Below are 20,860 nucleotides of genomic sequence, written 5' to 3' on the forward strand. Positions count from 1 at the left end.
CATATTTGTAAGTTAAGGAGCCATCCGGTGATACACAATAATACAGTCCGGTTTCGTCGGCATTGTAGAGGTCATTTGCTGAAATTTTTTTAAGAAGCTCAGGTAGTTTTGTAGATTTTCATTCTTCAGCTCCAACACTGTCAGCACTTTCTTTCTCACCAAGTGCTTTCTTGAATTTTATGTCACGTCTAACTTTCCATCGAAATAGCCAACCGTCTGTAGCTTTGATATCATTGTGACCCAGCTTTTTGGCGAGTTCTTCAGCTTTGCACTTTAACATTGAGCCGCTTACTCGCACACCGCGTCCGGCAACAACGGCAAACCATCCATTAAGGGCTTTTTCGACATCTGGATCCTTGCCTTCAAGCTTCCGTTTTTGAGAAGATCCTCATCGTTCTTCACGTAATGCCCATTCTTCTCGCAGCTCTTTCTCCTGTTTCATTAATCATACAATTGTTGTCTTACCTAAGCCGGTGATTTTCGCCAACTGACGCTGACTACTATGTGGCGGATTTTTCTTAATCTGATCTAAGAAATCAATTCTTAGCTAATGTTAAATCCCTATGTGGCATTTTCACTAAGTAAACAAACCTTTTTTCCTCTTTAACAACGTGTTGAGAACGATACAGTTTCAGTTACATAATTTTCGATCGATATCAATTCAAGTCAATAAGCAGAAGGAAATAAAAAAACCAAAAGTGAAAAATTCTAAACAGTACTTAACAGTTACTAAAAATTCCAAAATAATAAAATTACATGTTTTGCAATTATAGCATTTCATTGAAATAATTTTCTTTATTATACATGTTAACTAAAATGAAGAAATGAAAAATTTCACTGAACTTTGACCTTTGCTGAAATAGTGCCTCGCCTCCACCTGGCTGAAAGTTGATAAAACAAATCAATTTGATAAATCGTTGGACTTTATTGAAATTTACAAGAACTATTAATTTTAATGAAATATTTACTTAGTTTGCTGACCAAATTCGCTCTAAACGCACAATTTCTAGTCTTTACTTTCATTTCTTCTCATGTTTTTTGGTCCGATTAAGCGGATTTGTGGTCCCAATAAGCGAATTATTTTAGGCTTGTGTAATGGGAAATGATTTGGTTCTTTAATATTTAGTCTGAATAAGCGGCTGGTCTTATTAACCCTTCAAGCGGCCGTGACGTAAAATTCCTTCACCCAGCGATGTATTGAAGAGCGGCCGTGTCGAAAAATTTTGCCTTTAATATTTTGCTTCGAGAACGGCTGCGGCGTAAAATTCTGTGGAAGGATATTCATGGCGAAATTTTTCGACACGGCCGCTCTTCGATACATCGCTGGGTGAAGGAATTTTACGTCACGGCCGCTTGAAGGGTTAACCGGTGGCCCCATTAAGCGGATTCCACTGTATTTCAATTTAGGTACTAAATGTCATATTGTGAACACAAGAATTTTTTTGGCTGATGCTTATTACACAGAAATTATCACATTTTAAAAAACACCGATTTGGAAAAATCTCTACATTGAGCTCCACTTTACGAATTTTTACAGGTCCTCAAAAATATTTTTGGAGGAAAAGAAAAAATACGTATCTTCTAAAATCCTTCAAAGAATCCACCATAAAAAATTGAGCAAAATCAAAAATGGTATATATCCGAACACCCCATTTCTGCCAAAAAATTCAGCAGTAACACAATTTAAAAAAAAAAAAACTTTTAAAGTTTGAGGGAAAAGTTTTGAAACATTTTGTTTAAGTTATTATTATTCAATTGCCTAACTTAACAAAATCTTGGAATAACTTTAACATTTGTACAAAATATTTAATATTGAGGGAGAAAAGCATTTGCAAGTTGTGATATAAGCATTTACCTGCATCTAAAAATTTGATGATTTGTTCACCATTTTCTTGGTCAACGCTAACATTATCAACCCAACCTTTTTCATATAATTCCATAAATACATCAAGTCTTCGTTTCAAAGCTGTTTGTAATTCAACTTTTCTTTTAACACTCTCTTCTGGATGATGCTTCAGTTTAAACCTAAAAATCGACAGTACTATTTTAATTGTGGCCAATGTTCTAGTCAAAAAAAAAAAAAAAAACAATGTAGTCCTTAATTATACACTGCAAGAGTTAAGTTTAAGACAAAGAGAAAAATCTTTAAAAAAAGTATATATAAATAAATAATTAAATAAATAAATGAATAAACCAAAAATATGGACATCAATATCCAAAATCAAAATGCGCAAAATATAAATGAAGAATAGTTTAAGGAGTTAAGGGTAATTTTAAGCAACTTTTAAATGAAAAGATAAAAAAAATCTTATAAATTTAATACTAAAAAATTAAAGTGAAGAGAAATACTTCAAATAAAAATTATATTAAATTAAAAAAAAAGAGAGAGAAAGGAAAAAAAAAGTTAAAAAATATGTTATAACATCAATTAAATCAAGAACATTAAAATTTAATAGTAAAAATAAAATTTAACAAATGCTTTACCAATAATTTAAACACTGACTTACATAGCTTCCTCATTTGATTGCTTGTTGATAGTATATACGCAACGCGACCCCACGTTTCGGGGGTTTGCCTAAGCCTACTACTCAAAACTCAAAAATCACTATAAATATTCACACTATATCTTATAACTTTCAATCCAATGGTTCACAATACAACAGCCAACATTATCAAGAGCACAAGACTTTGAGAGAAACATAGTCACAGTTCGTATTATAAATGATGTGACGCTACGAAGCACTTTCGTTGTAAATTGCTGGTTTCCAGCCTCTTTGCTGTGTGGAGGAAAAAACATACAGTAACATTTATCCAGCACATGAGAGGCATAATAAATGCATCAAAATATAGACACTAAGGCGAACTAAGCATTTAAATTATTTGAAGGTGAGAAATTTTAAAACTAATCTTTTAAAAACAGTTTAATGTTTGATGTACTTATTTGCCTCTATGGAGCTGGTGTGCAACAAAGATTTTAAAGTATCTTAGAATGAGTATTTTAACTATATATGCAATAAATATACATTTTAAAAAAGAATTTTTTTTTGGAAAATCTGAACCAAAAGGGAAGGGATATCAATTTAGATATAAAATACATAATGCAAGCACATTTTAAATATTAAGATGACAAATAAAACACATTATTCCGCCTTGTCTTTTGTAACTAAATCATGGTACATATCCAACCCCCCCCCCCTTTTCAATGGGTCTGTGTAAAATGCTTTAGCCCTTTTCAGACCTAATATGATCCATTGATATGGCTTTCTATCTTTCATATGAAATCACTAAGACCCAGACATAAATAGCAGATAATTTTGATGCCAAGTTTCCCCACATGATGGCATCTGGGCTCTCAAGATGCAAAGCAAACTGCAATTAGGAATTTCATTTGGCATATGAGCTGAATTGGCACTCAAGGCATCTCCAACAAGCTACATAATCATGCAACATGATGCTGATGATTTTCTGCATCTCAAAACTCCACAGACTGAACGCTTGAACCGCATCTTCAGAGTCTGCAATCAAAGGCATATGAGGCCAATGCAACATAACGCCCTTCAGTTGGCTGGTATATACTATGTACAATTTAAAAAACAGGCAATAAGACCGAGGTTCCGCTTAATTCAAGGTGATTTATTTACACTTACTTCAATTTGTATTTTTAGTGACTAAAAAAATGTTTTACATTAAGATCTGAAAATAGAAACCTTCAACATGCAAAAAATTTCCTCAACTACATTCATTAAAGTAATAAAAATGGTCTCAATAGGTCTTTATTAACAAACCTTACCAAATAGCATGAAATATTCGTCAACTACAAGATATGGATTAAGTGGAGCATACATTCAAGATCAACTTAGTATTGAAATTTAACTTGATTTTTCAGAATAAAGAACGTGTAATACTCATTTGATCAGAGTGCAATTTTTTTCAAAAAAGGGCACAACTTGCCACACAGATAGACATTGGGACAAAATTTGTCGAAATGGATTTAGGGAGTTTTAAAATGCATTTTTTGGTCATCTATAAATTTACACATAAGTACATTGAGTCATGGTGAAAAAAAAAGTCGAAATTCGTTTAAGGGTAATCAAAATTTAGATTCTTATTGAAATATAAGAGATACATTTTTTGTAAAGACGATCCTTTCTTTTTATGGACAGGGTAGAAAAGATACACACGTAGCTATGTTGTATGATTCGTATAAAATTTTAATCACAAAATATTTAAATATTTTTTGGATAATCCGAGTTTTCAGAAATTTGAAGTAGCATAAGCCCCAATTACCTCAGATTTTTGAGACTCTACTGCACTTACACCTGACAAACATTTCTGAAACTGCATTAATGACACTAAAAGACAGGAAAGGGCTTATGCCAAATGTGTATAAGAGTGGCCTCTCAAATTTTCCCTTAATGCCATTTATACTACAATTTTTAATGGCTGCAGTCAGCTCTAACCCCACCAATAACAGCTCTATTTAGACCACCCTCACATCGCTTTTAACAATTTGAAACATTCAGAATGAATTTGTAAAAAAATAAATTGCTAAGAATTTTAAATTTCAGAAGTTTAGTATTGTTTATTATATTTATAGCTTTTTACTATATTAAATAGGCTAATTAATGAAGCTGAAAAATCATAACAGAAAACTGCACATGTTGAACTAAGATTGTCAAATCAGAAAAGATTAACTTTATTCAGAATTACTCTATACACAGGGGCTACATTTGGTTTAGTTCACTGTTAATAATTTTGTTGTTTATAGTTAGTGTGAAATAGCTAATCAAAAATTGAAACTACTTTTTTGCAAAAAAGTAACATTATTAAGAGAGGGAGAACTTTGAGAATGGAAAGCAAAGCAAGCATTGGGAACTTAATTTGATAAATTTGATAGTAAGTTATTGAGTAAATGTAGTCACACCTAAGTAAAAAAGTCAAGGATTTCTTGCTACATATATCTAAAATTTAATCATCATATTTTGACTGTGATTACTATTTACTGCAAAAAATGAGGGGATAGTAAATTACCCAGAGTTATACTATGCAATTTCATACAGAAAGGTTTATTTCAGACATTCTTGTTGTATTGGGAAATACTAAGTTAATAGAGTAAGTGTTCCCATTATAGAAGGTACAAAAACAAAAACGTTGAATCATTTAAAAAGCATGAAATTATCAATTTACCTTCTCATGGTGCTTAAGAAATGTATATAAAACACAAAATATCTTGTACACTAATTACTAGGAAGAGGAGCTTTAGAAGTCAAAAAGAAATAAAATACATTTACATATTACATTACACTTTTAAGTTAAAGTTTCAAGTTTTGCTTAAAGAAGACAGCTTAGAATCAATTTCGTGACAGAGACAAACATATTATAAGTTTAGATAAAAATCTTTTACAAAGAAAACGCACCACTCTTCATCTTTGTGATTTAGAAAAAATTCATTAATTTGTTGCCGCTTAAATTCCAATTTATATTCATTGTATTTTTTCACAGCCTCCTGATCATCTATTCCATCATCTTGAGAAGACAAGAATTGCTTAAAAGTCATCATTGGTGGCTGAGTAAGACCGGATTCTTCCCTGTAAAAAAAGAATAGTTCATTTCATAGCAAAGTAAGTCACAAGAGGTAGACTCGTATAGTGAACAAATATGGATAAGAATTTGTTTCTGTTTGATATAATCAAGATCATATAATACAAATTTGATAAAGAATAATTTTTTACAGATTTGCCTTATTTTTATTTCTTTTTAGCTTTTATTTTGTTTCCTCTCACTCTGTCTTCAAAATTTTGTTTTAAATAAAAAGAAAATATTTTACTTGTTTGTTATACATTATTTACTGATGTACTTCTTTACTGCTGCTCAAATTTTTTGCATAATAAAAGTCTAAAAAAATCAAAAAGCTTAACTGATAAAAACTAACTAATTTAACAAATTGCCTTCTAAAAACTTGGTGAGATCATGGTAAGTCATTAAAATTTAAAAAAAAAAAGTCTTTCCACATTGTTTGCTTAAGATAAGAGGGAGTATATTTTTGTTCTGTTAAAGCTGATGCATTTTTCTTTACATTGTTTACATAAAATCAGATCAATGCCTACCGCTGAGAATTCATTTGATTGTGCATATTCCACCCAGAATGCATGCCTCCCATCATTCCACCACCAGGATAATTTCCATCAAAGTTATTTCCGTAACCACCACCACCACCACGATCCTCCCTGTATTTGAAAAGTGAAAATCTTTATCAGTACCAGATACCACAAAACATTTCAAAAAAGTTATTAAATTAACTTTTATTGCATGCAGTACTTTCTTTAACAATAGCAGTTATTCACAACAAGCTGTGAGAAAAGTTTGTGCAACCACAAAATAACAAGTAGAAAGGTAAAATTTCAAGTAAAAATAAAACAGGACTCCCACTCATAAAGTTAAGGGCTTTTAAAGAAAATTCAACACATTTGTAAAGAGACATAAAATTTGGAGAGTTACAACAATGCAGATTAACCCTTTCAGTGTCTGATAGAGTCACAACAGCAGGGGTCTGTCCAGGATTTTTCACAAGGTCCGTTTTTTGTAAAAAGTCAAATAATTTCGAAAAAAAAAAATTTTTTTGTTAAAACAAAATTTTAGAATTCAGAGACGGCACAAACTGCATCATTCAAACTCAAAGTTGAGTGTTTTCCTCTTCTATGTTGAGAATATCATTCTGGGGTGTTTTTCTAGTACAGTTGAGCCCGCTTAATGGAATAGGCAATTTGCCAGGAAAAATTATTCTAATAAGCGGGATATTCCATTATCCGGGATAAAAATAACACACATCAAAGGTGTAATACATTGGAATTTTATTCCATTAAGCGGGCTCGACTGTATTTGGTGTGGGGGGGGGGGGGGGGCATCGCTCTCTCAAGTATCAATATTTATCTACAATTCTACATTTTGTTAAATTATACTAAAATTATTTCAGTACAGTATTTAAAATAATTGTAACAAAAAAAAAAAAAAAAAAACAGACAAAGGTTCAGCATTTAACTTTTTGACCCAAGACACTCTTAAAAACACAGAATTTCGTTTAAAACTTATAAATTTCGTGATTTTAGCAAAAATAAAAGAGATTTTATTTGTTTACTTTTTAACAAAGCGTACTAAACATCAAAAATTCGAAAAATCGGATTCCCATAGCAGATGCAAAGAGATCGCTATTCTCAAAGTGAAGGCATCAAAAGTAAAAAAATGGCTTGTAAAAGAAATATTTTTGGTAAAATTATTTTAAAATTGCATTTTAGAATCCTATGATAAATATATTAATATCTGTAGACACAGTTGAAAAAAAAAAAATTAAACCACCAATTCAGTATTTTAATTTTTGACTCATAAAAGAAAATGGAATTTTGCTCTCAAAACTTGAAATGAGCGTTCTAACAAAAATAAAGAGACTTTCTATTTATTTTCATCCTAATAAAGCGAAGTTAGCTTGAAAAAAGAACACAATATGATTTCATATCGGGTGTTAAAAGATTGCATTTTTCTAAATGTAGACATTTAAAGAAAAAAAAAGGTAAGTAAAAGAGTTTATTAAAAGTTAATCATCCTTGTTAGCATCGAAAAATCAAACCCATATAATTTTCTTCCAAAATAACAGTTAAACATCACATGCACTGCACTGTAAAAACACAAATATTGACAAGCTGGTAAAATGATGAGAATCTTTTCTAATCAAGTCATTATAAAGGTTTAACACCAGAGGCTAAGTGGCGATAATTTTGAAGTTGGTAACCCTATCTAAAGCGATCATTTTTCTCCCCAAACCTTACTATACCTTTACTAAGTTCATTTCGCTGATATATATTATTATTATTGATACATATTACTATTATTTATTAAATCATGAGTGGGAGAAAAGTGCTTACCAAAGCCTTTTCAGAAAAGTTTACAACACCGCTGCTAATTAGTTAAGATAAAACAAACAAAATGATTTACTACCAAACTTATTTTTAGCTGTTAATTTCTTTCAAAGAAACAAACAACAAGCATTATATTTATTTGGGAGAAGCAATTATTTATCTCTCACAGCAGGAGATCACAAGAGTGACGATTTTTTTTCTTGATTTTTTTTCTTCCTAAAATTAGCAGAAGCTGATCCCTCTTATTTGACTTTAAAAAAGGTTCGAAAAACTATGGGTTTTATACACAGAAATATGCTACGCGTTAATTTGCTTTCAGATTTGCAATTTGTGAAAGATCCGTTCTTGTGTATCAGAATTTTGTGAAGGGTCCATTTTGGTTGATCAGATTTTTGTGAAGGGTCCATTAACAGACCCAAATATCCTCTGGCCAGACCCCTAAAAGGATAACAAAGTTTGAAACATAGAGATACAAAGTAAATGTACTACATTCCTTTGGTATATCATTGAATTCACAGTCAGAAAAAGCAGCCATTTTTTATAAGTACCCTTAACATAATAAATTACGCAACTCAGTTTTTTGAAAAATTTCTCTTTACCAATGATGTCTTTTGTTAGCAAAATATGAAAATGTAATTTTGCATTAAGAACAAGAGATAACCTACCGTGAAGCAAACCACTTACAGGGATAAGAGTGGTAAGAGCGCAAAAAGAGGAAATCCAAAAAAATTTCGTAAAAGGGATGATATCCAAAAAATTCTGTGAAAGGGGTATTCAAAAAAATTTTGTGAAAGGGATGATATCCAAAACCACATCAAACTAGAATCTGGAAGCCATGATATTCAAAAGTTCAAATAAAAAATGGCTAATTTACCAGATTTAAAGGTAATACGTACTTAATTAAGTGTAAGTAATAATTTTGTACAATTTGCTGCATTGTACCATTTCTTGCAAGAGTGTTTATTCCTAAATAAATCTAAAGTTTGAAAAAGAGACAACAATTTCTAACCCTTAGTTCTTGAACAAAGGGTTGGGGGAGTTAGAGGTCAATCTTGGCTGCATCACACAATAGTGTCAACTTTTCATATTTTTTAGAGAAAAATCTAAAATTTCTTAATGTGGTAGAACATACTTTTCATAGTAAGGACTGTAAATATATATATATATATATATATATATATATATATATATATATATATATATATATATATATATATATATATATATATATATATATATATATATATAAACGACTGGTTATCTTTTTCCTTGCATTGGAACCCAAAATTTGTCTTTGAAAACTTCATAATACAATTTCAGAATCAAAAGAATAACTTGCAGCCCCCTCATGTAATCATGAAATCTCAAATCTTTTAACAGGCTGTAAAGTCTTAACGGTTTGAGATTCACCATAAATGTTTTTTACTTTCTTAAATACACAAAAAAAGTAACCATGCCAAGTTTCAATAAAATTCGAGACTATGGTGCTATGCCACATTTTTTCATAGACTTTTGCATTTTTTGTAAAATAAAGAAATAAAATATTATTGAAATGACGAATAAAATAAGCAGATATAAGATAGCATATAGTATAAAACCACCCAACATAAAAAATAATTGAAATACTTGCAGGATGCAAAAAGATTGAAATCTCAAACGAGGCATGCAAATTTTGGTGCAGCACCTGTTTGACATCCTTGGCGTGATTCCAAAACCTACGTTTATGGCAGATATCACATTGGATGAAGATTCGAGGGAGAAAAATAGAAAGAATTAGAAATCAAGGAACAAAAATTTTTAAAAATCTTTTTTTTTCCGATTTTTGAGAAAAATAAGGCCTGAAAGAGGCAAAAAAGAAAGAGGAAAGGTTTTGAAAGTCAACAGAAAAAGCCGGAATGCTGGCAAAATCTCATCCCTGCACTTAAATATATACATATATATATATATTTTACAAGAAATAAGTGTTATGACATACAGCATGCATGCCAATGGTATTTTATGGCAGGGTTTGCCAAATCGGGCACTGCCCGAAAAACCAAACTAAATTTTATCGAGTGGGCCCACTGTAAAAAGTCCACTATTTCCATTAAAGCCATGAAGTGTGCTTTTTTATAATCAACAATGTACTGAAAACATTTATTTCAGAGATAAAACTAAATATAACTTTATTGATCAATACCAAGCGCAGAAAGTGCCATCTTCTATTCTGTACAATTTAATAAGTATCAGAAATTAAAACTGCACAGTTGAATTTAATTTACATAACTACTAAAATGAAAAAAAAAAAGCACAAAATGCTTAATATGCAGCAATACATACTTAAGAGCTCTAAAGTAAAATAAGATATCCGTTTAAGCATTTTATTCTGAAATTCAATAAGATATTACGAAGATGTTACAAAGAATCTATTTCACAAATCTGATAACTAGTACGATTTTCTTCTTAGCTCTAGAGACGTAATGAACAGTTAGTCACTATTTATCATTTGGCAGTTTGATCAAATATTTCGTAGCCTGAATGTATTTAGCTTTTTAACAAAGAACAACTACACTGAAAATCCTTTTGTTTTTGAAGTAAATTCAGAAATGTGTTTAAATTGTAAAATGTAAGCGTACACTAATATATTTAAAAATATCACTTCATATAAAACCCGCAAATAAATTCGATTTTAACAATAAACACTTGATTATCCAAAATTCATGTTTTCAAAATTATTATAAAACCAAAGTAGAAAAATTTATACTTAAAAATATTTAATGAATTATTTCAAACAAAATTAAAGGTACAATATAAAGCAAGTTTCAACACTTCTCCACAGCAAAAAAACATTGTCCAGCTGATTTTGTAACAATGAGTTACAACTTAGTCAGTTGCAAGACAAACATCATCACTGTTTTACCAGCAACCATATAACTACACAGTACTGTTAGAAACTTCACAAATCTGATAGAGTTAAAGAAAAAAGTGAAGCTGAGAATGAGTTAAACACAGGCTCCAAAGATTATCTTGGCTCACTATTATGAGTCTTTTGTCCACAATAGAAATCAAGTACTTTTAAGACTTCAAAAAGGAGGCGGTTTTCAGTTTATACCGTATGTATGGTTTTTTTTGTCCACTTACAGCGTCTCACCTAATGAACCAATTTTGTTAATTTCTTTTTTAATGGATAGGGGATGGCCCAACTTAGGTCCCGTTACTTTGTTTGACCATGTTTGTTCTTTAGAAAAAAAAGTTACGGGAAAAAACAGTAAATTTCATACAATTTCCCTATTAAATGATGAAATATAAAACCCACTGTTACAAAAGTTTGGTGCTATACAACAGTAATACTTAGAGTAATTGCAGTGATAATTTTGAATGAACGCTTCTCTGAAGCAAGCATCAAGTTTCTTCAGTGTCATTGCGCTACAGTGGGAGTAAACCTATCCTGGAAGCGAGATAATGCAGTGATTAAGATCTTCTTAGCCTTCACAATGCTACCAGGTTAGGTTTGCCATAACTATAGTTGTTTAATTACCGTTATCATTTATGCCAATAACAGATGATCTGGGCTAAGTAAGGAGATACAGGATTGCATCACAAGCAACTCGTATGCTATGAAATGGAAATAGTTAGGGAAAACGTAATATTTTAAACGGGTATAATTAAATTGACACACAAATGAATTACAGAGAGGATACAAACTTTTAGTGCCAATCGCTTAAAGTTTAAGGTGTACTTCTAATTTTTTCTCTTTTTTTAATATGGAGCATTTTTATGCAAAAAATAATGTGAATTTTCGTGATAGTATCCTTTTACTATTTCTGAAATACATTTACATTTAAAAAAAAAAAGAAAAAAGAACAGACTTCAAAATTGCTCTAAAAAGTTAAAAATAATTTTATTCTTTAAACACCATCGATAATACTGTTGAATATAATTTTTGAAGTTGGCACAAAAATGATAGATAAAACCATTCACAGCCATAACTCAACTACAACTATAAATTTAACCAGGCCCAGTTTCTTCACTTCCACATCGGGGGGCACGGCAGTGCCCCCGCCAAGTCGAGCGCGAAGCAAACACTACCGTACCATCCTTTACTGGAACCATTTCGCCGCATTTTCAGGCCCCTAGTTGAGAACCTTTGGATGAGACCAGAACACAGAAAATTTTCGCCATCTAGTAAGCTATAATCATACTTAAAATCCAAAATTTCAAGTCTGTAAGTCATTTAGTTCCGAAGTTAAGCGAAAGCAAAGTTTCGCATTTATGACAGTCACTCACTCACTCATGATCATCAGAATAGAACTAGTACTTCCCATAAACTCAGAGGTTAAATTTGGTACAGAGTTAGGATTTAATGACCACATAAAGAGAAAACTATAAAAACTAGGCTAATCAAAGATCTGGAGTGACCTTGATTAGAAAACACAAGAGCCCAACCAAACTATTAGAGATCAACATACCACCTTTACAAAAAATATTCAACTTGGTGGGCCGCTTCATTTGATGTCAAAAATCGAAAGTCTGAAGTATCTAATGAAGAACCCTCAGCTGGTCTCAGCTGTATTAGAGATATGGTAATGCCCCTTCTACTATTGGTACATAAAAAAAATCAACTGTCATTGCAAAAGTCCAGCGTAGTGGGACACATCTTCTAATTTAATCTAGCCTAACTTTAGTCTACTCGAACATTACACAAATTAAATCTTAATATATAAAAATCAATGTCCTGAGATAACATATATATATATCAACGCATAGCCAATACTGCTGAAGCCTCAGACTTGAAATTTGGCAGACATGTCCACATGATTACAAAAGTATCCACTAAGAAAGGATTTTTCGAAACATCAATTAGTTCAGGAGAAATTAAAACCCCTTAATTTCTGTGAAATTAAAACCTGTAATTGAAATTTAAATCCCTTATTTTCGGAGGCTTTCCTCCATTCAAATCATTATTCAGAACTTCACTCAACTTTTGGTCGATAGCGAAATTTAAATTTGATATTGTTTTTGTTTCTCACGTGATTCTTCAAGTCTTTTCTCGAGTCAAATAATAATGTTTGTCTTCTGCATTAAAATTTTTCAATACTAGAAACGAAGTATTTAAGAACATCATCACAGGTGGACTATCCGTTTGAATTTAGAAGAGTGCAGTTTCCTGTAAAAGTTTGCTTTGCAATAACCATTAATAAGTCACAAGGACAGACATTAAAAGTAACGGGGATCGATTTAAGAGAAGACTTTTTTTCAAACACGGCCAATTTTATGTAGCTTGCTCCAAAATCAGTTCATCAAGCAGCTTGATAATTTTAGCACCAGAAAAAAAAAAACTAAAAATGTTGTATACAATGAAGTTCTTGCTTAAACAATTAAACATAGGTATAACAATAAAATGTGGATGGCCTGTGTTTGCAAAGATAATCAATACTTCAAAAGGATCGTTAATAACAGTTAAAGATCGTTAAGGACAAGGGCATAGATATATATATGAGTCCAGGGGCCCTGGGATCCTCCCAAAATTAGAAAAAATTATAGGTAATAAGTAATTATTATAGGGATTTTCGAAACTAGGTGCACCAAGTACTGTTAATCCTGCTAATTCCATTATCCGAGCAATGCCGGGTACGGGAATGCTAGTGTTTCTACAGAAAGAAGTGAAATCCCACCAAAAATTCTGTAAAAAACTAGCCAAGTCTCGATGGAGCTGCTTGTTTATCTCTAAAAAGTAATGAAATTTAGACAAAGTCATGACAAGTCTAAGGTTCCTTACAGCGATTCTTTTATTATTATAGTTAATATTGTGTGACTTGGCTGTTAAAGGGTACACAAGGGTACAAAACCAGGTACTCCATGACACCACTCTGTCACCAGAACCGCTACCCATTGACGATGGAAAATTGCCACTTGGAAAACGTGTAAACAAAATTGACTTGTATCCACTAACCTATAAAGAATGTTTAATGGCCAAGTCACTCAACATTAAATATAATAATAAAGAAATCGCAGTAAGGAACCTTAGACTTGTGATGACTTTGTCTAAATTTCATTACTTTTTAGAGATAAACAAGCAGCTTCATCGAGACTTGGTTAGTTTTTTACAGAATGTTTTTGGTGGGATACATTATACATCGATAACAGCATACATTATACATGAGTAACGATATAAATGCTTCGTTCCTAACTTAGAATGATTTTCGGAAAAAAAAAATGAACAAAGCATGGTTAAACTGGATTTTACCTTTTGTTCTTGCGCCAACTTCAAAAATTATATTTAAAAGTATTATTGATAGTGTTTAAAAAATAAAATTATTTTTCACTTTTTAGAACAATTTTGTAGTCATGGTTCTATTTTATCTGAACGAAATTTTCTTTTAATGGCCCTCAATTTAAAAAATAAAATCCAGGATTTGTGGGAGTCCTGTGTTTGACTGGTTAAGTTAATCTTATTACTGCTCTTTGTCCTGGGAATATGCAACAAATTATAAATTAATTAAAAAATCAAATCACACATGCAAAATGACAAAAAGTGGGAAAACAATGAAATTCAAATACATTACTAAACAAAAAAAAAAAAAAATCACTTGTCTTTTATTGGTTTTAGAAATAACAAGAAGTTTTAACTCACCAATCTCTTCTCATTCTTTTCATCGGTGGACTAATTTCATGCCTCGCAGGACTATACCTGTCCCGACGATTTCGAGGATCATAATCTCTGTATTCACGCCTGCTGCCCCTACCATCCCTAGAAGAAAAAAATAAAGTGAAAGATTTTTTATCTCTTTTCACTGAACACTTAACAGTCAACTGATTATCTTACAGTTCAGCCAATTTTAAATGCATTTTATAAAGTACTGATTAACATACGGTTCTTAGGTGGCATAATTTTCAGACATGTGACTCAAACAGAAAGAAAATACTGAAATTGCTTGGCTGTGTGAACTAACACAACACTGTTAGTATATTTTACTACAACTGAAAGCTCTCCTATGTATTTTTGTGTCTATATAGCAGACTATTTTAATTGGATGCATGAAATTAACTGGAATATATTGAATTTAACTTCCAATGCCCCCTCCTTTTTTTCTGCATACAATACTTTGCTCTCAAAAAATACTGAATTCAGTAAAAATACTGAAAAATCACATGTGTGAATTTTAGGGAAGGGAAGTCAAAAAAGGTAAAATTCTTTCTTTCACCTATTTGTTTTGCCAAAATAAATATTCAACTGAAGCCGTTAGTGAGTGAATGAAGAAGGAAGAGGGATTGCATCAATTTGTACCAGGTACAAAATAGGCAGTTCATAAGGGGGGGGGGGGATCTGCCCTCTTTGAAGTAATGGAGCTTTGCCCCTCCACTTTTCTAAATCTAAAAGAGATAAATCTAAAAGTGATAAAACTGACCGATTCAAGTATTCAAAGAAAAAAGAATAGACTTAATAAGTGTGTTTTTAATTTTTCTCTTCATGAAAATTAAACTGGAGCTTTGAATTGGATGGAGGGAGTTACTGCTGTAGTCTGCCCTATATTTGAAATTCTGTCCCTTATTTTTAGAGGAGGTCATTTAATCAACGACATCAAAATTCAACTGTTCAGTTTTAAAAAAAAGTCAGCTTTAGGGACCCTACCCCTCCTTTGACCCCCACTTTTTTTGGGGCACCAGCAGTCTATGGAGCACAATTTATATAAACAGGAATGAGAGTGATCAGAGAGCAAAAAAGAAATCCAAAAATTCATTGCAAAGATATGTAGAAAGGACAACAATAGCTAAAAGTGCATCAAAAATGCTTCCATGAGAGATGACATTCAAAAATTCAACAAAAAAGTATCTAACTTACCAATTTTAAAGATACAACAAAAACTTTCCCATGCTTATTTGCTTTAAATATTTGGGAAGACCTTAAGAAGATTGTACATATTGTTAGTTCTCAAAGTAGAATATTTTAGCATTCTTCAAATTCCAGCTATAGAAAACATCGAGACTTAAAGTCTTGCACATAGATAACAAAGAGACTAATTTAACAGGTTATTTAATCAAATACTATAGCCTACGTTTAAGAAAATAATTTACATTCAATCGGACAAAATTCAGCACTATAAAAATATTTAAAACTCATTCTGAGTGAAGCATCCCCTCCTTTCCTTTTCTTCAGTTTCTAAAACCTGACTGTTTTCCAAAACTTGACTTTCTTTTTTAATTATGACAGATGCTTGTGAATGAAACTATATGTTAAATTACATCATTTGTGCTTTAATACTCCATTGCAGTAAAAACTTACTCTAATGTGCAAATATATTCTGAATATTAGTTTCAAAATTTGTGAAATTATTTACGCAAAAACCTGTATAAAGCACAACCTTTGTTCCCAAGGTGTGCGTTATAACAGCCTTCTACTGTATTCCAATTTAAGTCTCAATTGTATAACATACAAAATTAAATTCTTTTTTCACTATTTTTTTTAAATTTTAAATCCATGGGTTATTTTTTTAGTTTTTGCCAGCAAAATGACAAACTCTACTATTAAAACTACAGTCAATTCTTGATAACTCGAATCTAAAGGGACCAACAAAAAACTTCAACTTACCACTAGTTAAGGCTTTTGATATTTTGATATTAAAAATCATCAAATATTTTAATTAATATATTCATATAGCAAATAAAAATAGAACTCAAAAGATTTTAAGTACAATATGCAGTTTAATCAAAAATATTGAGAGAAAAAAATCAAAAGCATGGTTTTGATTTCGATACTGCTGGAACCAATTGAATAGAGCTGATTCTACTTCAGGAAAGGTACACACCTTCATTCGTTTCAAATTCGGATTCATGGATTTTACCGCTTTAGAAGTTTCGCTTTTTCTTTTAATATCATTGACAGAGTACTCGTTTCAACATCTTCAATAGTAAAGATAACCCACTCTGTCTCTCAGGAACTTATCAGCAAATGAACAAACTAAAAAATGAAGGGGAACGCATCTTAAGTTAGCTTTTGAATAAAGGTACAGTCAGTTGACTTGGCAATTTGACAGCTTAAAAGCAAATTTGGAGTCCAGCAACAGGTCAAAGTGTAAACAGCAAAGTACAACAAAAGAAAACAGGCTAACTCATTTTTGTACGTATAACTCCTTTATCACACATTGGCTCAACAGTTGCTGTTCTTGTTTTAGGAATTATAAGTGAATTTTTCTCTTATAGTCACTTTTTTCTCTCGTTCTTCCGAAATAAATTTCGATTAATCTTTCAAAAAAACTTCAAGTTAAGGGAACTTCAAGATATTGAGAATGATTAAAATGGAATTAAACACAAAGGGGTCGGGATTTGATTAAAACTTCGAGTTATAGTAATATTCGAGTTATCGCGAATTGACTGCATATTTCTACTATACATTTCAGAACTTTAAAAGAATGAAGAAAAAATTTTGCTTCAGTTAGAAGAATATTTTTATGGATTAAAGTAAAAGTTTTAGAATCAGATTTGATTCTTTTTTTACAATCTGATTTAATTATACTTGCCCAATCAAAACATTTTCAATTATTGAACTTAACCTATTCCATAGCTGATGGATCACAAAATAGTTCATTATTTAATTTTAAAACAAAATTTATGGTGCATTTTAATAAGCACATCAGAAAAAATAGAGTTGGGACAAAATTTGGCAAATTACAAAAACCTTAAGTTATTTTTTTTTTTTTTAATGTTTTCCACTAAACAAAGTGCATTGAACTGCTGATGCAAATACGAAAGGTAGTCAATTAAAAGAGGTGAAAATTAAATGATCCATCAGTAATTATTATGCTTTCACTCAATGCTGGAAAAAGAGAAACAGGAATAGAAGCGTCTCTTTAAATGGATATTAGAGTTCAAATTTCTTTTCAGTAACAGCTACAAGCTAACCTTTCTGACCAGTCATCTCTTCTTCCTCTGTCATCACGTCCTCGTTCCTGATAATCACTTCTTTCTCTACGAAATTTATCACGGGCACGACGTCTATCATATTCTTCATCACTATCTCCCATTGCTACAAGAAAGATTTAAATAATTAAGAACAAAAGCATTTAAAATACAAAACAGACATTTAATCCAGTGTACATCAAATGGATTTTTTTTTTTTTTTTTTTTTGCATTAAGAAAGCTTGAAATATATTAACCACAATCACTTAAAAATATTATAAACATTATTTAGTTTATTTCTACTTTAATCAAATCCTAAAACAGATAATATGCAGTTGAACTATTAAAAGTAACTTTTACATCATAAAAAAGGATGAAAACATCTAATATGTTGCATACATGACAATATTTAAGACCAGACCTAGAATGTAATTTAGTGACCAAAGTACGCATACAGGGGTAATAGTAAACTCGTTTCATTGAAAATTAACACGTTTGCAACAAAATGAAATATTTTGCTTCATTTCAAAGGATATAAAATTATTCTTGCTGACAGTTTTCTCACTTTAAAAACTTTTAAGAAATTTATATTTTTCTTGTTCAATCACTACCAATGTAGCAGTATTTATGATATAGTAAATGTCTCCAGTAGACTTCAAGCAGTAATGCAAATGCTTCATAATAAATGACCCAATGATGAATATGCAGGTCAATTAAGAAATCCCATCATGACCGGATGGGTCACAATATCAAACATATTAAACTCTACCTTACATCGCTTGTCGGTGTCTTTTCATTTATAAGCTTGTTCTCTGCATTAAAGAAACCTTGATAATTCTAAAACAGGCATGCAATTCTAATTGCAATTTTTTTTATTTGTTTTTAACTCATCATGCAGATGTTAACATTTTTTTAGTCTCTCTCTCTCTCTCTCTCTATATATATATATATATATAGTCAATAGTCTTTACCTTCAGCACTTCCTCAACAGACAGCCAAGAGCTATTTGGATTACAGAACTTTTGAAACAAAGACGCCAGACAATACGATTATTCTAGATTTCTATTCAATATGCATATATCAGACCTAGACAAAATGTAAAATTGTGTGCTAACTCAAGTAATTTTTTCCAAAATTTTCTGCGGAAAAACACTGAACCTCCGAAGTCTTACACTGCAGTTCACAGTGAAACTGTAAAGTGATATGCAAGTGAAGTACCACAATCCAACCCCAACATGTTTTTTTTAATTTTCAATATTATTTTCATCTCTTTGGGAAGAATCACCAAATTGACAAGCACTGATGTTGCTCAATAAATTAATTTTAATAGCAAAACGGCTAGCAAATTATATTCACCTATACTCGAGCTTTGATACACCAATTTTTGATGCATACATTTGCCCATGAAGTTATTGCACTGCACGGAAATAGCTGTGAAATAAAAGTTAGCGAAGTTAAGAGGAACCCATTAAGTCTCAAGACGCCAAGTGATTAATACCAATATCTTTAACAAACTGCTTGGGTTTGATATCTAAGAGCACAAGGGGTGCAAGTGGGACTCAAGTAAAATTTTCTGAAGACTGAAATTTTCGGAAGCTCCACTAACCTCCTCCGTAAAAACTCTTCAAATATGCATACAGAAATCATAGAAAAATTTTTTTTTTAAAAGTTCTTTTTCTTCTTCAATGTATTTTTTCGGTTTTAGAATGTTGCAGGACCAAAATTTTTGAAAGCTGCAACCTAAAATTTTCGGATTACAAACACTGCTGAGGCACACAGTACCTCAGTACTTTGGATACCATGCAGTAAGTCACTGTAATCCTAAATCTTTACTTTTTCATATCAGTAACTGTAAAAATGAGCAATCAATGCAAATGAATTTACAATACACAATTAAACTTAACTAAACAATCTGAAAGCAGTTCTAAAAAAATTACATCAAGAGCATTTGGAAGCACAAAAGGTCAAATCAACGTTTTTGAAGAGTTCAAATGCAATAGATACACGTGCTGGGGGAGTTAACAAGAAATACTCCCGAGGGTTCAATGCATTTATTAAAAAGAATAACATTTCATGGAAGGAAAAAGTAAACTTATGTGAAAAATTGTCAGTAAATGTGAAAGTAATAAAAAATTTATCATTCATAAGCAACGAAATTATTTCCGACTAAAGAATATTACAAAATGCTGTGTAGTGTAACAGTAATGCTTTATTAGAAAACCTTGTTGAATGTAGTATGTGTACTATTTTTCACAAGAAACATTAAATTGTGATTGTATGAGTAAAGAAATTATTTCAAATGTTGTAACAAAAAATAGAAAATCAAGCTGAGTAATGAAGGTAAATGTCAGTTAATGCGTTACTAAATTGGAAAAGATGGGTTAATTTTTTGTCAGATTCTTTCGATGAAATGTATCACATTATTTCACCAACATACCTATGACTATTTAACATATCTCAGAGAACCTAATTCTCAAAAGTGATCGCAATATCACCTTCAACATAAAATTCAGATAACAAGCGAAAACCGCATCCGCATAATAAAAAAAGTGACACAAAATGGTTTAACCAGGGTCAGAGTGCTGCCAGATATAAAATACAAGTTGAGCACAGCTTCAAAATGTCTGAGGTTGCGTTCACATATATTGACCGGTAGCTACCGGTCGATTGACAGCTAATGACGTCAGCGGTTATTAGCCGGTTTTTGCTTTCAAAATTGAGTTAAAAGTATTTGAGTTAATTTAAAAGAGGATTTTTTCTTCCTGAAAAAAAGTGTTTGAAAAGATATTTTAGATAAAAAGTGAAAAATATGAAACTTTGTTTTCAAGAAAAAGTAAGTTTTGAAACAAAAAGTCACATAAATATAAGCTGAGGTAAGCTGAGGTTCTAGTAAATCAATGTGAATTCCGTGTATGAAAAAAATTTGTGATAAATTATTCCAACTTTTCGCAATGAAGCATTTTCAAAATTATTTGAGTAATGTAACTGCAAACCTTCAATAAATATAAATAGAAGTTAGTATTTATTGCAATTTATATATTAAATAACGATTTCAAACAAGCTTAAAAAGAGGT

General features: G+C 31.1%; 1 protein-coding gene across 2 annotated transcripts in view; it reads right to left on the minus strand.

The window, feature by feature from the left end:
• Positions 1-20,356, minus strand: part of LOC129223800 (serrate RNA effector molecule homolog) — a 74,743-nt gene extending 54,387 nt beyond the window's left edge. For both annotated transcript variants that reach the window (XM_054858167.1, XM_054858159.1), the window contains exons 1-6: positions 20,224-20,356; positions 17,790-17,913; positions 14,524-14,640; positions 6,108-6,227; positions 5,418-5,588; positions 1,856-2,025 (exon numbers count right to left, since the gene is read on the minus strand). In XM_054858167.1, the coding sequence (XP_054714142.1) occupies positions 1,856-2,025; positions 5,418-5,588; positions 6,108-6,227; positions 14,524-14,640; positions 17,790-17,911 (700 nt within the window). In that variant the 5' untranslated portion in view covers positions 17,912-17,913; positions 20,224-20,356. The remainder of the gene's footprint in view (positions 1-1,855; positions 2,026-5,417; positions 5,589-6,107; positions 6,228-14,523; positions 14,641-17,789; positions 17,914-20,223) is intronic.
• Between the last annotated feature and the right edge of the window lie 504 nt (positions 20,357-20,860).

This window comes from Uloborus diversus, chromosome 1 (assembly GCF_026930045.1).
Source record: "Uloborus diversus isolate 005 chromosome 1, Udiv.v.3.1, whole genome shotgun sequence".
In the NCBI taxonomy this organism is placed as follows: domain Eukaryota; kingdom Metazoa; phylum Arthropoda; class Arachnida; order Araneae; family Uloboridae; genus Uloborus; species Uloborus diversus.